Source organism: Canis lupus, chromosome 30 (assembly GCF_048164855.1).
Source record: "Canis lupus baileyi chromosome 30, mCanLup2.hap1, whole genome shotgun sequence".
In the NCBI taxonomy this organism is placed as follows: Eukaryota; Metazoa; Chordata; class Mammalia; order Carnivora; family Canidae; genus Canis; species Canis lupus.
In genome coordinates, this window is record NC_132867.1 from 9,880,338 (window position 1) to 9,897,539 (window position 17,202).

General features: G+C 32.3%; 1 protein-coding gene across 3 annotated transcripts in view; it reads left to right on the top strand.

Moving 5' to 3' along the window:
- GBE1 (1,4-alpha-glucan branching enzyme 1) overlaps positions 1-17,202 on the top strand; it is a 268,264-nt gene that overhangs the window by 118,710 nt on the left and 132,352 nt on the right. For all 3 annotated transcript variants that reach the window (XR_012021155.1, XR_012021156.1, XM_072806520.1), the window contains exons 4-7: positions 7,779-7,904; positions 8,709-8,844; positions 10,998-11,088; positions 14,512-14,721. Coding sequence is in view for 1 of the 3 variants with exons in the window: in XM_072806520.1 (XP_072662621.1) it covers positions 7,779-7,904; positions 8,709-8,844; positions 10,998-11,088; positions 14,512-14,721 (563 nt within the window). In the remaining 2 variants the exon portion in view is untranslated. The remainder of the gene's footprint in view (positions 1-7,778; positions 7,905-8,708; positions 8,845-10,997; positions 11,089-14,511; positions 14,722-17,202) is intronic.

A 17,202-nucleotide genomic window follows, 5' to 3' on the forward strand; every position in this document is an offset into this window, starting at 1 on the left:
TTTTTTAGTAACTGTTTTGTGTATTTGGATACTCCCATGTTGGGTACATAAGTATTTATAATTGTGTCTTCTTGTTGGATTGTCCCCTAATAATTATTCTTCTATGTCTCTTGGTATAGTCTGTTTTAAAGTCTATTTTGTCTCATATTAGTATTGCTACTCTGGCTTTCTTTTCACATCCATTTGTCTGATAAATGGTTCTCCATCTCCTCACTTCCAATCTGCATGTGTCTTTAAAGAGGTGATAATTTTTGTGATGATTTTATATGCATATAACTTATATAAGGTTGTTTGATTAAATAAAATTATCTAAATTATGAGATCAAAAATGGAGATCTCTAAAATGTGTGAACTTTGTTATCCAGTTAAATTAGCAGAATTTTTTTTTTACAAAAATCAAATAACAGCACAGCCTGGGTGGCTCAGCAGTTTAGCGCCTTCACCCCAGGACCTGATCCTGGAGACCCGGGATCGAGTCCCACGGCAGGCTCCCTGCATGGAGCCTGCTTCTCCCTCTGCCTGTGTCTCTGCCTCTCTCTTTCCTTGTGTGTCTCATGAATAAATAAATAAATAAAATGGTAAAAAAAATTCATTATAAAAAAAATTCACATAACAAAATTCAAGTCCCCATAGCAGGCTCAATATGTAAACAATGGTAATGCCAATTATATATAGTTCACATATAAACCTAACTTATATAAGTTTACCAATTAAATATATGTAGTTTTATGAAAGTATATCTATAAAATACTCATTTACATGTTATGGACTTATTATTATTAGAAAACTATCTTGATACTTTTATTGGTATCTTGTTTTTTTTCCCCATCAATTAATTGAAATATAAACTTAAAATTCACAGTGAAATATCTTTTAATATCAGATAGTGTTTCTGATATCCCTAACTAGAAAATTCAGAATGAAATTTTTTCAAAAAACATTATTATTATTGCTGATTACCTGTTTATTGAAATACTCTCATCTCTAATGAATCAAATATATCAAATATAGGGTAGAAAGTAGCCCTTTAGGTTTTGTTTATGGTAAATTCAGAAATTTTATTTGCATCATATAGAGTAATCCCTTTTATTCAATTTTTGAATATAATTACATGTGGGTAGACTAGCAATAAAAACTGCATATTACAAATCCACTTTTTTTGTAGGCTTTTCTATAATTCTGAAGCTCAGCAACATTTATTCTGAAAGAGTTTGCTTTTCCTGGGAATTGTCAAGGAGACTTGTTTAGTGAAGGTTACTGAAATACATTGGTAGATGCCTTCATTTAGGGAGTAGGAAGTTAGTAAGTGATAAAATATGTTATTTAGACTATTCACTAAAATAACTTTATTTTTTAACTCTAACACTGACATTTAATTAAATTTAAGTACATTCCATTTTATTCTTAAAAACTGATTGCCTCTAATTTTTCCCTTTTAATTTAGTTTACTGTAGCTGCTACACAAATTTGGTGGATTTAAACAATAGAAATTTCCACATTTTTGGAAGCCAAAAGTTCCAAATCAGTATCACTGGGCTGAAATCAAGGTATTGGAATGACCACACTCTCTCTGGACTAGGAGACTCTGTTCTTTGCCACTTCCAACTTTTGGTGGCTCCTGGCATTCTTTGGCTTGTGTCAGCATCACTTCAGTCTCTACTTCCTTGGTCACATTACTTTTTCCTTTACTCTCTGTGTGTAAATATCCCTCTTTTCCTCTTATAAGGATTAATGTGATTACCCTTTTGGATGCTCTAGATAATCCATTCATTTTAATCCTTTTATCATTGCTTCAAAGACCCATTTTTTGCTACATAAAGTATCATTTACAGAATCTAGAGCGTAGGAAGTGAGTATCTTTTGAGGGGCCACTTTGAGCCTCCCAAAATAGCAAAGAGATTCATTCTTATATAATGTTAGTGAATCTTAAAAGTGATCCAAGTGGGAAGAACAAACAAACAAAACTATGGAAAAAAGTATACTCATATGTCATTTTTAAAACAAAGGTTAGTAGGAAAGCCATAGTTGAATTAAAATGAGATTTGATGTCCTTTTAAAATTATATTAAGCTATTTTAAAGCTTTAGTAATTATATCTATGCATTTAAAATGTTTACCTTATATTATTTATAAATATTAAAAACATTTATTTAGGATTCTGCTCACTGAAAGAATCAGTACATTCTCTGGAATATATCACTTATTTTCCTACTTAATTATGAACATTGATTACTTTTTCTAAAAATTGATCTTTATTTTTGTTCCCTGAACTTTTAAAAAAATTTTAATTTTAATTAACATACAGTTCAATATTGATTTATGGAGTAGAATTGAATGATTCATCATTCACATGCAACACCCACTACCCATCACAATAAGTGCCCTCTTTAATACCCATCACTCATCTAGCCCATCTCTCATACTTCTAAAAATTACTTAAGAATAAATTACAGTATATTTTCTATGTATGTATCATTCTCTTTCTCTGTAAATGTATATATTTATATATACATATATATATTTCAGTCACATTTTAAACATACAAAGGCAGAGTATTCATATTCATTATTGTGCATTGTGTATGACTGTACCCATTGTTTTATAAATGTTTTCATATATATTGATATGAATACCAAAGTATATATGTATTATATTTGTATATATTTATATGTATTGATATATTTTAGCATATAATATGTACTATTTCAACATATTATATTTATGTGCTTTCTATATATAGTTTTGATTACATTAGATATTATATAAATTAGAGGTAATTTAAAAGTGGAGATAACATTGCTTTATATATTAGAAATGACTCTGCTTGGTTATTTACTTTAAACTGTATGCTACTAAATAGTTATTTTTATTACTATATTTTTAATTAACCCTGCTTTTAACTTTTTTTTTTAATATAAAGAAAGGTTTTCCTTGTATCACATCGCTACTATTTAGGAAAATTAAATTATAATATTCAACATCTGTGTCTTTTCCCTTGGTATTCTACAATTCAGTCATGAAACCGTTACAGGGATGTCTGGGTGGCTCAGAGGTTAAGTGTCTGCCTTTGGCCCAGGACATGATCCTGGAGTCTCAGGATCAAGTACCACATCGGGCTCCCCAGAGGGAGCCTGCTTCTCCCTCTGCCTACATCTCTGTCTCTCTCTCTGTGCCTCTCATGAATAAATAAATAAAATCTTTAAAAAAAAAAAATAAAAGAAACCAAGTTACATTCAAATGCCGTTTTCCAGAGTATGCTAATACTTCTAACCAGTTGAACATGTCCACTGTTTTTATATTAAATTGTTGACCACCTGAGGAGCATGTTATGTCATAATTTTCCAGTCCATAGGAACAATAATCTTTGGCAAGAAGCATTTCAAAAGATACTCCTAGAATGAATGAATACATGTATACATATTTTTTTTTTAAAAATTCTTCACTGTTTTACCAAACTATTTCTTATATTGTTTGAGTTCTAAGTGATATTTTCTAAATAAAATTTGATTTCAAATAGTTCACTAAGTCATTTTTTTTTTTTAAGATTTTATTTATTTATTCATGAGAGACACAGAGAGAGAGAGAGAAAGGCAGAGGCACAGGCAGAGGGAGAAGCAGGCTCCATGCAGGGAGCCTGACGTGGGACTCGATCCCAGGTCTCCAAGATCAGGCCCTGGGCTGGAAGAAAGCGATAAACCACCGAGCCACCCAGGGATCCTCACACTAAGTCAGTTTGACTTTTGCACAGGTAGAGATTTCGTTTATATACTTGTTTATTGATTAATATCTTTGGATGGTAACGTCCCATAAGTCAAAGAGATACTTTGACTTATTAAAAAAGCCTGTTTATATTTTTACCATGTTACAAAATGTTATAATTTTATAAAATATACATTTGCCCTGTAAAAAGCTCATCATGATATTGTATTCATTAGCATATTTCTTGAAGTAATTTGACATATTTTTTGAAGTTTTATTTTAATACTCTGGCAGTATATTTAAGGTACATACTATATGCAACCGGAATAGCACAGCTCCATAGATGCATATGCAGTTATGTAATTAATGTATTCACAATACTTACTAAAATATTTATTTGTTTCAGATCAAAAATGTTGTACAGAGAAGGGATGCCTGGGTGGCTCCATTAGTTAAGTGTTCCAGTCTTCATTTCAGCTCAGGTCATGATCTCATGGTCCTGGGATGGAGCCCTGCAATGGGCTCCCTGCTGAACAGGGAGTCTGCTTGTCTCCCTCTCCCTTTGTCCCAACCCCCACTCACATGCGCTCTTTCTTTCTCTCTAAAATAAATAAATAGATATTTAGGGAAAAAAAAGTTACACAAATGAAATGAAGTGATATATACACACATACAACCAGGAAATAAAAGCTACCAATAATCTATCCATAGATAGATTCACCTAAATATTTTTTTCTATTTATTAAAATGCTTTAGTCCATGGGTTTCTGTGCATTTACATTAGGAGACAATACATTCTTTTTCATAACGTGAAAGAATATTCTTATAACCTTCAATATAATTCAGTACTATAGTTTTACTACTATATATTATTTAGTCTATCACTTTTTGCCAATTAATAGTAAGATCAATAGACAGGGATATAGTTCTTTGGACAGATCTCCAATTACTTCCATGGCAAAGTTCTGTAATTAGAATTGCTAAGTATTGAGAATTACTTTTTTTTTAATGCATATTGCCAAATTGCTATTCAGAGCTTTCATACTATTTCATACTTATACTAGCGGTGTATAAGACTTTCAATTTAGTAGTATCAAGTAAATTCTTCTACTTCATCAGCTGTTAGACTTAATATCGTTGAAAGATCTATCAAGCTATCTCTTTTCAATTTGCTTTATAGCATTTGCTATTTTAATGTTGTAAATTAAATGATGTAGTCTTATCTCATGACTTAAAAAACTTTTCATCTGAATCTGAACTTATGAAAGACAAAATCTAGGAATTGCCCTCTCCCCCAAAACATATGAGCAGAATTTAGTCAAGAAAGATTATATTCCTTATTCATTGGAACACCTCTCAAATTATATTTAGATTTACTAGAATATTCTTAGCTGTGCCATGACAATTTAAGGACAGCAAGTCAAAAATGAACTAAGTGGCTTCTACAGGGGAGTGCTTAAGAAACATTGAACTAATGTAATAAAGAAGCCTCCAAAATGTAGGGGCCTAAAGAACAGAAATTTATTTACCTTTTATGTAATGATCACAGATAAGTGTTCCAGATTTGGTGGGAACTTTTGCTTTACTATATCATTGAAAGACCCACCCTTTAGTTCTGTTACTGAGAAGGAAAAAAGAAATTGGATATTAGAAGTTTCCACCCTAAGAAACAATACTAATCAAAATGACAGGGAAGGAAGAAACAGCATTTTTGGAAACAAGAATACTGAAGTCATTCAGTGAATGATTAAATAAATAATCATTCGTCAGGTGTAGAGTTTGATTTTACCCTACCTACAAGCTTGTAACTTGTTATTGTTTCATGGAATCTGGCAGAATACATACAACCCTTGGGTTAGAGACAAATTATTTTATTAATTGCAACACAGTAAGCAGTATGGTTCCCTTTGTCTTCCAAATCTTATGGAGTGACATCAAGTGATCCAGATGGATGATACTCACACAGTTGGTTTGCATCATAGCTCCAGAATATTTATCTTGAGGAATCCATTCTTTCATAGCAAGCAATAAGCAAACCTGTTCTGTATCTTCAGAGGAGACATTTCCGTCATGGTTGCATGCTACAAACACAATTCTGAGAAATAGCTTCTGTCAATAACTGTCAGGACCTTGTATTCTTGGTATACTCAGCAACATACGTAGGAACATGAGAGACCAATGAAAGGACTGTTCCTTCCAACAACAAGCAAATTAATGTTCTAAAGAATGTGAAAATTATTTTCAGCGTGAGGAGATTTTTGATGTGCTCTACGTAAAGTTTCAAATATTCTCTCTGCCATCAGGCACCTTCACAAATAATTATGGGTATATGAATATCCTTTACAGGGACTGTAGAGCAATTTTGCAAAAGAGAGAAAAGATAGATGGATTAAGCAGAGTGTTATTTACTGAAAACTGATTTCTGTATTTTATTTCCTCATGACCTGTTCTCAGTTGATGAGTGAGACAAAAGACCTTCTCTTAAGCATGTTACTATTGTATATTACACCTGAAATTCATATGGCTCAAGGGACATATCTTTTGAAATGAACACTACTAAAATGGATGAATTCTATTCATTCATCTTTTTGTGATAATTATTTGAATGATAGCAATAGTTAGCTGTCATTGGCTTCAATAAGTAGGAGGCAGGGATCCCTGGGTGGTGCAGCGGTTTAGCGCCTGCCTTTGGCCCAGGGCGTGATCCTGGAGACCCGGGATCGAATCCCACGTCAGGCTCCCAGTGCATGGAGCCTGCTTCTCCCTCTGCCTGTGTCTCTGCCTCTCTCTCTCTGTGTGACTATCATAAATAAATAAAAATTAAAAAAAAAATAAGTAGGAGGCATAATGAAGGAGAAAGAATTTTGTTCATGTAACTTAGACATTGCTTTTCACCACTTACCTGCTCTTACATCATAAATCATGATTCATTATTTTTTGGTATCTGTAGAAAGTGCTATGGTTGCCTTTAAGAGCAAGAAAGTAAGTATCAGAGGCTCTGTATTTAGCTTTCGGCTCTGCTATTCAGTGACTTTTGTCAACTCAATCTCGCTTGATATTTGGGTTATATTCTCTAGAATCGAGTTAAGGTATAATGACGAAAATCCTTTCAAAACTGTAAATTGTTACACACATATTTAATTACCAAGAATTATGTATGCTAGAGCTTTTCTCTACTAAAGGAGACTCAAGAACATATTCTCTGTCAATGCTAAGGGCATAATATAGCTCCTAATCTGAACAATTTTGACCATCCTATACTTACTTTTAGAAGATTTAATTTTTAAAAATCTCTTTAAAAAAAACCCTACCACCCCTACCCCACTTAGAAACCCTGCTCATGTGGCTCACTTTGTTATCTGTGCTATTTTATTCAGTGTAAGTCTAAAAGGGTGTATTTACATTTTATTGTTTTTTATTTTTGATAACAATAGTGATACTATTGGCAAATATAAGAATGGATATCTAAAAGGGGAAATGCTTGGTTTTATATGGTAAAGCATACTATGAATAGGGTATAGAAGAAGTTGAAAAGAGATAGAAAATATTTGCAGGGTAATATCTGTGTGTATGTATGTATGTATGCATATTTATGTGTGCACAATATAAAGGTTAATCAAAACACATTTTTCTCCTTTAGCTTCTTGAAAATGTTATTATTGCTAGAAAAATGAAATGAAAGAGTTAGCAACATAGCTCATTACTTTTTTAATATATAGTAAGATTATGTCCTCCTGTTGATTTATTCACGGTAGCTTTCAAACAATATTCTTGTCTTTTTACTATCTATTTTATGTTTACTTTAATTGACCACTCTAATGGCTGATTGACAATGATGGAAGGTGCCAGAGAATTATAAAATATTTCAAGTGGAATTGAGTTTAATGATCATAACTATAACAGATAAGAAAGTAAAGTCCATGGAATTTATACGTCTTTAAGGGTACACATCTATATAGTAGTTTAAATTCTTAAGACCATGCCTCCTTTTCTTACTTGTAGCAGTGCTTATAAACTCTTATGCATTATCTCAGAGTTTTCAAAGTGTTTTAAAGCAATAACATCTCATTCTCTTTTTAGGTAGTTATTAGGAGTAAAAGTGGAGAGATCTTGTATCGTATTTCACCATGGGCGAAGTATGTGACTCGTGAAGGTGATAATGTGAATTATGATTGGATACACTGGGATCCAGAACACCCATATAAAGTGAGAACAACAAATCTTTAAATAAATTCTTGTTCCAGTATTTCTAGGAAAATTAATTTTTACTTCCATAACTTTTATAGTAATGTTCAACTTCTCTCTTCACTGCCAGTTTTATATTTTACATCATAGTGTACCTGATATGCTATACATATATCAGAGTCCATCATCTGTAGCCAGTAAAATATAGAAGTGAGTTGTTTTATCATGTGTTTCTGAGGTTAGGATGGAGAAAGAAATCTCTACATACGGACCTGAAAGGGATACTGTTTTTTGTTGTTTTTTTAATCATAATTTCTGATTCATCACAGATACCTCAGTGATAGAGTATTTCTCATTGTCATTGGTTTGAAGCAGGATTAGTGTGCTTTGAAGCAAGGGATAGGGAAGAAAGATATCTCATGATATCTCATGGTGTATTATTTAGGGTTATTTTTAAGGCTATATTATTGTCAAAGTTTATATGTATCTTTGAACTCACCCTTCTATCTTCTAAGTTATTAGAGCTTGTTGATAAATGCTTTGCATTTAATAATTATGCATTTTAAGGTTTTATGTTTTCTCTAAGGCTCAATGATAAGGTATAAGCCATTACGTGATTACTCTTTTAAAACAGATCTATTAACATTTTCCTAAAAAGGAATTTATTTTCAAGAGAAAATTTAATGGATTAGCCAAGTGCCTTTTATATGCAAAAACAGTTCCAAACTATTTGAGTTGATTCATGATTTCACTTAACATGCTTAATCAGGTAGTATCATACCTGAATTTCTGATCTAATTCTTTATATAATTTTATATTCTGTAGTTTAAGCATTCCAAGCCAAAGAAACCAAGAGGTCTAAGAATTTATGAATCTCATGTGGGAATTTCTTCATATGAAGGAAAAATAGCTTCTTATAAACATTTTACATGCAATGTACTACCAAGAATCAAAGACCTTGGTAAGTAATAACTGTGATTTTTATTCAGATAAAATTTTAATGAGTCTGTTCTCTTATTAGAAAAGCTAATTACAAGTGTCTTTTTTTGTGTGTGTTAAGAGATTAAATATGTAATAGAAATGCATTTTATTAGGCTTCTCAAATTGCCCTGTAATAGTGATAGCATAGAAAAGAGAAATGGAATAAGATAGAGCATAAGAATTCAAGATATTATTCCAATTTCAATTTTAAGTAATGTGAACTGATGGCTTCCAAACTGTAGATAAATATGTAAGCATAATTACTTTTCTACAGGAGAGAACTTTTATCAATTTGAGTGGTCATTGATTATAGCCTGTTCATTTTAGTCTGTTAGGGGAAAAAAATCTTACATTTTTTAAGGTTACTGGAATTCATTTTGTATGAAAGTATATACATATATATAGTCTGGATGATTTACTTGACAAATATTTATGGTGCATCTTCTTCTAAGACACATTGTTCTAGATGTTTATATGTTGGACTGTAATGACACAGATCCTCGTCTTCAGGGGAACAACTAGGAGAGTTAGTGTATAATGCTGAACTATTGATTTGGTATGCTTTAAAGTTGTTATTTTTCTTTTTATAGGTAATGCTTTTTTTTTTTAATCATTTCACAGCATATTAGCACCTGCTCCAACAGCTAGGCAGGGAGATAAAGCACATTTAATTATTCTGTTTCTGGTAGGCAGTCTAAACTTTGGCTAGAAGAAAGGTTTACAACTCACTGTTCAAGTTTTTGGTTATACATGGATCTTAGTTATCTATAATGGTAAGGTCAGATTCCAGAAACTTAAATTAATTAAAGGTATGAAGAATTTAATATTGATTGTGTTTTATAGATACTATATTTGAATTGTCGTGTTTGGGATGTTCTACAATTTAATATTGTAACACATTGTTTATGCCCCTGGTCTTGCAGAAGCTAGACAGAGCAAGGATTTTCTTGTTCATCATTGTGTTTGAGTTGAAAAGCCCAGGACTCTGAACATAAATGAATCTAAGAATGAGTAATGCCATAAAATTAATAACAAAAACTATAGATTGGTGCTTGATCATAAGAATAATATTTCACATTAGAGAAATAAACTACAAAGTGTATATTGTTATAAAATATATAATTGATGTATGTTAATCCGAGCGGGAGTTTATACACATATTTCTACCATGATGGAAATGTGATAGAGTTAGATTGTTTTTACAATGAAAAAGCCAACAACAGCTATGACCCATAGTTTATGTTATTCTTTAAACAGAAGTCTCTAATTCTGAATGTGACTTTGCAATTGTTCCAATATTAGTAATGTACGAAAATATGTACCTGAGAGACTGTATTGACATCAACTGGACTTTGAGAAGAGAGTATTTTCTATGTATGTTACAGCAATGTAACTTTCAGAGCAGTCAAACTATATTTGAAAATTTTGCCAAATTTTACCAAACTTGAAGAAAAAAATGGTTATCTCAGTTATTTTTTTAAAGGTCAAAAGTTTCTTCCTCTTTGATTATTTGTTTATATTAAAAACATGTTAGTAAATGCCTTTAAGGTTATGTGTGCCCATGTGTGCACACATCCAACTTTGGAGTTCTTATATGGGTTAAGAAATTGCAGAAAATAAAAGAATTAATGCTGGTTTTGTAAAAGCTACCTTGTGGAAGAATGAACTTAACTGGAAAATCTTATGTTCTGTGGTAGAAATAATTGAAACAGGAAAAGGTAAAATAAAAGTATGTGGCATGCAACTGGTTACTTTTTTTCAGCTTTCATAATCTATACTATGAATATTACAAGTGCAACTGAAGTTTAGCATATGTAGATTGCCATCTTTAATATTCTAAAGTCAAATTAAGAGTATATTTGCATTTCATTTATTACATGTTAAATGAAGGCATTTCAAATAGCTAGTTAGAGTACAACTCTCAAGAACTAACTGTCTAATTTTGTGTTAGAAGGTCAAGACAAGCAAAATATTTTAAAGTAGAACTTTTCAAAGTGATCAGATCATTTATATATAAATGATCATATGTAAAATTTAATGTCTTTAGAAAAAGGATGCTGTGTTTATATATTTTTTTCGTTTCTTTCTTTAAAAATATTGCTTTTAATCTCTACTCGACCTTTGCTTGTATAGGATACAACTGCATTCAGTTGATGGCAATCATGGAGCATGCTTACTATGCAAGTTTTGGTTACCAGATCACAAGCTTCTTTGCAGCTTCAAGGTAAAATGAAAGTCCAACATATAACCATTTTTATTCGAGGAAAAAAATAAAATGAATTTTTACCTTTTATATGATGTTGTTTTGTAACCTCATTTAGAGTTACCAGAGTTTAATAGAAGCTGAGAATTTTTTTTTGGACTGAGATCATAGGCTTTGCGTCAAGCCTTAGAGGTTGGCCGTGATTCAACATTGCTTTCCATAAAATGATTTCAGATGAAGAATATCCAGTTAACTTACTAAAATTGTCATACATTTGGAGGTCCAAGCTTTAGTCAGAAAATCATGTCTCATGGAAGTCATTATTGCTAGGGCTCACATCCTTTTCTGGAAAGAGATTGACTCCTGTAGAAATGTGACTCAGAAGGCTCTTGGACAAAACCTGAGAGACTCCTAGCTCTCTAAATGAACAAGGGGTAGTGGAAGGGGAGGTGGGTGGAGGGATGGGTGACTGGGTGACAGGCACTGAGGGGGGGCACTTTGTGGGATGAGCACTGGGTGTTATACTATATGTTGGCAAATCAAACTCCAATTAAAAAATACACACACAAAAAAGGATATACTACTATCTGTAGAAAGATTATCCTTCTTTCTAGGCTAAAATCCAAGGAATGTGTCTCTCTGGGCAGAAAGACACCAAGGAGTCCTATGTAATTGAAGAAGTGCTGACCTGAATGACTACAAGTTGAACAACTTTAACAGTGCTTCCACCTCATGGAGCTCACACTGTGTGGCACATAGACGTTAATCCAATAATCATACATATTGATTTCTTCCCATGATAAAAACTAAGAAGAAAATGACAGGATGGTATAACAGCCTAGAATGAGGTATCTAATCGGTTTAGGTTAGATGTGAACCGATGTTGGAACTGAGATCCAGAACATAATTAAGAGTGAACTGGGAGGAAGGATGAAGTGGAGATAGGGAGATAGCATTCCAGGCTAGAGAAAAAAATACTGATCATTTTATCTGTTTCTTTTGATAGTCCTTCTCCTTCAATAAATTACCTGTATTTATAAACTCTAAATCTTTCATTTCTCTTTTCTTTCTTGAACTCATTCCAAGTAGGCTCCTCACCTCTTCATTGAAATTGCTCTTGTCAAGTGTACTGATGAATTCCAGGCTGTTAAGTCCACTGATCGTCTGTTAACTTACTTGAACTGTCAGCAGCACTTGGCACAACTAGTTTCCTGTACCTTGTTAGGACATTTTTCTTTCCTTCAGTGTTCAGGAAAACTATTATTCTCCTGTTTGTGTTTTTCCTATCTCTCTTGCTGCTTTTTAATTTTTTAAAATTTCCTTTGCTTTTCCTGACCACCAATGTTGAACTTCCAGGTCTCAGCCCTCATTTCCATTCTCCTCTGTATATGAATAACATATGTTGGGGAGTCTCATCAAGTTTCATCCATTCTTATGGCCGAAATACACTTTACATTATACCAGACTCTTCCCTTTTTGCCCATTCCTATATCTAGCTTATCATAAAACCTAACCACCTGTAACTTCAAAGTGTATCCCAAATCTGGCTTCTTCAACTGCTATCACCCTGGTCCAAGCTGCCATTATCTATAACGTGAATTATTTCAGTTAACTGAGCACTCTGTTTTCTCTTGTTCTCCTTCCCCTTCCCTGGCCTTCTCTCCCTCCATACACATGACTACTTTCTGCATAGTGACCAGAGTAACCACTTCAAAATACATAATGTGATGAGCACTGGGTATTATACTAAATGTTGGCAAATTGAATTTAAATTTTAAAAAAATTAAAAAATAAAAGATCATGTCACTTTCTTGCTCAGCACCATCTAATGATTCCTTAACTCTTTCAGGTTAAAAGTGAAAGGCCCTATATTGGCCCATAAGACCCCATATAATCTGGGTCTTAGCTGACTCTCTGGCCTCATCTCTATTGATCATTCCACTCTGGCCACATACTAGCCTATTTGCTATTCTTCCAGGTGTTCCAGCTTATTTCCCCAGTACCCTTTCTCCCTAAACCTTCTATCTTTTAGATATTCACATGCCTTACTCCCTTCTTCTTTCATGTATTCCCTCAAACATTGCCTTCTTCATGAAACTTTCACTTCATAACCCTGTTTAAGATAGCAAACCCACCCTTTCTACCAGTGGCTTTGTTTTGTTTTTTTTCTTTAGAGAAGTTATTGCTGTCTGGCATCCCTCGTGTTTTGCTTATTTATTTGTAGTCCTCCAAATAGAATGTAAATTCCATAAGGGCAGTGATATTTATTTTGTTCACTGCTAAATCCCAGAGCATAGAAAATTTCATGACACATGGTAGATAGCTTAATAAGTATTTGTTGAAAAAAGCAAGTGAATGAATGAAATTTTGAGGCTATTTATTCATTGAACACGCTGTTCATTGCATAGGGGGAAAAAAAGGCTAGGTGGCTGGAATAAGGAGAGAAAACAGTAAAGTGTCATTAATCTAAAGTTATTGGAAGGAGCCAAATTAGGCAGTGCAGTCCACAGTCTTATCCTAAGGACCATGGGAATGCAAGTATAATTTTAGGTAAATATGAAATGATAACATTTGCATTTTTTAAAGATAGTTCTTACTGCCTAGGGGAGTTGGCTACCAGGAGACCTGCTATATACTAAGTGTTGTACTGTATCATGGGAAACCAGATGGTCACAGCTCCTGCTTTCAAGAAGAATATGGCCTAGTGAAGAAATGAGACAACAAATAATCACAAGGGTGATTGGGTGATTATTTATATAAAAGGCAAAGTTGATGCTATGGAAGGCCAATATTAAGATTTTGCATAGGTTAAGAAAAACCTTCCCCCTTAGGAGTGATTTTTGTTTTCTATTTCATGTAGACTAGAAAACTGCTATTAATACAAACACATGTGCCTTTGAGCTACCCATGTTTTCTGCTTGGGTGGTGACAGACATGGTATATTCTCTTGGCCTTCTAGTTCCTGCGGGCATTCCAGTTTGGGAATAAGGAAGTGCAGGAGAGCTGGCCTCACTCAAGACACCAAGGTTATTCAAAGAAATACTCCAACAGTCCCCATCCTCAAGCATACACATTCACAGGAATGGCCAAGTATATAAACAGGGATGACCATTCTCTTCAGGCTATGTAGGCTTGGAGAAGGAAATCAAAATCTCTGAGTATAGAAAGCAGAATTTACTGTATATCTACTTAAATTATGAATTTTTACTGAAATATAAGTCTACATCTAATTGCTGTATTTAAATTATTATTTTTTATCTAATGCCTTTAAATTTTGTTTAAGAGAAAATATTATGCCACTTTGACTTGCATCTAAGTATTATATCATATTGAATTTGCATATTTAAAGTAGGACTGTACTGATAAAACAATTGATATGCAGTAAATGATTGGTTGTTTGCTTTAAAGATACAATTTTGCTTTTACTTTATTCTTTACCTTTAGCCGTTATGGAACACCTGAAGAGCTAAAAGAACTAATTGACACAGCTCACTCAATGGGTATTACAGTCCTCTTAGATGTGGTGCACAGCCATGCTTCAAAAAATTCAGAAGATGGATTAAATATGTTTGACGGGACAGATTCCTGTTATTTTCATTCTGGACCTAGAGGAAATCATGATCTTTGGGATAGTCGATTGTTTGCCTACTCCAGGTAGGTACCTATCATATGGAAATGTCTTTGTTTAAAAAACATTTCAAGGAATTTTACTAAGTTCATTGTGTGTGTAGTCTTTCACTGGTATATAATTTCTTAATCCGATTATTTAAAATTTTATAAGGAATGTTTACATAGAAGAATTTATCTTCTTTTGAATAGCGTATGTATTTGTCGCAAGTTGCACTAAATTTCAGGTTTACTAATCTTATGTCATTTAAAACATATTGGTTATATAGCATTTAAAAGGATTAATATGAATGTTTTTTAGTATATAAAAGAATACTTTCTAAGGTTGAATTAACTATAGTACATCTCTTTAATAAATATGCATTGTTTTAAGTAATCTGTTTTTAAAAATTGTACTTCATATTTTGCTATCTTAATAATATTGCCATGTTCTTGATCGCAGCTATATTAATATAACTGTAATAACAACTAACATCTGTTAGGATGTAATACATCAGATATGATGTCAAATGTTTTAGATACATTAGCTACATATTTATTATTTTATTTTTTTTAAGATTTTTTTTTTAATTATTTATTAATGAGAGATACAGAGAGAGAGAAGGGAGGCAGAGACACAGGCAGAGGGAGAAGCAGACTCCATGCAGGGAGCCCAATGTGGGACTAGATCCCAGGTCTCCAGGATCAGGCCCTGGGCTGAAGGCAGCGCTAAACTGCTGAACCACTGGAGCTGTCCTAGCTACATATTTTATTTTACTTATTCTGCATAGCATCTCTATTTAAATGTGGTAAGTCCTTTTGTTAGGACCATGTTACGTAAAAATAAACTAAGGCTTAATGTTGAAACAAGATTAAACACATCTCTGACTTCTTTTGCCATTTAAATAAAGGGTGTTTTAGGTGATTAAATAGCATTACATGGCAAAAATATTTTAAAAAGCCAAAAATACTATCAGTTTATATCTGTTATTGATTATAAGTGAAAATATAATGAAAACATGCTGTCAGGAATATCAAAACCAGCAGAGCATCAATGTGTAACTAATTTTTATAATAAATATTTTTGAAAGAAGCTTAATGAATTTTCTTTTGGATGTTGCATTATACACAAATATACACATGTGTGGAAAATGAGCAGTGTAGAAAAATGCTTTAGTAAGTACTTTGACAAAATGAAGATTTCTAATTTTTCACCATAAATTAGATGACTTTCATATGGAGGACATTGTTTTCCTTTGCTCTTTCCTGAATAGTATACATTGCTTTATATTTCATAACCATATAGGACTCACTCACGCCAGATGAAGCAGCATAACATATGAGAAAAGACACAAGAGGTAGAAGCAGGTGGCAGGGTTCCAGGCCTACTTTCATTCTGAAACAAATCGATTAATCATTCTGGTTCTCAGGTTTTTCATTATAAGAGGAGGCAGTGTTTAGGGGCTAATACAATTCCCTTTGTAACGGTATTTTGTATCTGTGTCACCTTTTTGAACATTGCTTTTCCTAGTACAGATTTTCAACAAGTAAAAAGAACTAAACCTGTGCTAATTCTATAGTATAACTCCACTATTGAAAAAATCTTATAAAAGTAGATTGTGGGCAAAAGATACAATTAATTGAACTCTCTGGTTCTTATTTAGATGAGTCAGAGTGGACTTTATACTATAGAACTGTGCCTTATGAAAGACATTCATTAAATGGTTAAATTTTTGTGTTATGAACCAATTATTCTGTAGAACTGTGTCTTTAAAAAGAAATACTTTAAGTGGGTGAATTTTTATGTTAAAAATGATTATTTTATTAAAATATTTATTATAGTGTGTTTTTCTGTACCTCGAGCTCTCATAGTCCACTAAAAGTTATACAATTTTCTAAATAAAAGGGATTATACGTAATTGTTTTAAAAAACATCTCTGTTGTAGAAGTTAAGTCATATGTAACATTTTATTTAATACTTGGTTTCTTTTGTTATGGAATTAACTATTAATCTTTCTCAGGTGCTTACTTTTGGCAAATAATATAGCATGGTTTTGGCTTATTTATATTATGACTAATTTTTTTGGTTGCATTATGTCATATAGGCTTAGTCCTTTGTAAATATAGTTTTATTTAAAATGCATTTATATAGTTCTGTTTGATAATATCTCTTTTTTCCAATTTAGTAGAATTAGTTTTTTCTATATAGGTTTATACTATTGGTTGTAACATCATTATATAAAATAGATACAACCCTACAAAGCAAAATTAAACAATTTAAATCACCAAATTTAAACAAATAATTTTTAATACTTAGGTTTCTCAGTATATAAAATACTACAGATTCTAGGACTCTGAATTATTTTCTCAATACTTTATGTTATTTATTAAAAGCTTTTTTTAAACAAAATTTGTATTAGCTTGATAAAACTTATCAAGGTTTTTCTTTTACATTTTCTTTCTTCTCTTCTGATTAGAGTATATGTAACATAACATTGCTCTGCTGCAATACTAAAGCCATTTTTATAA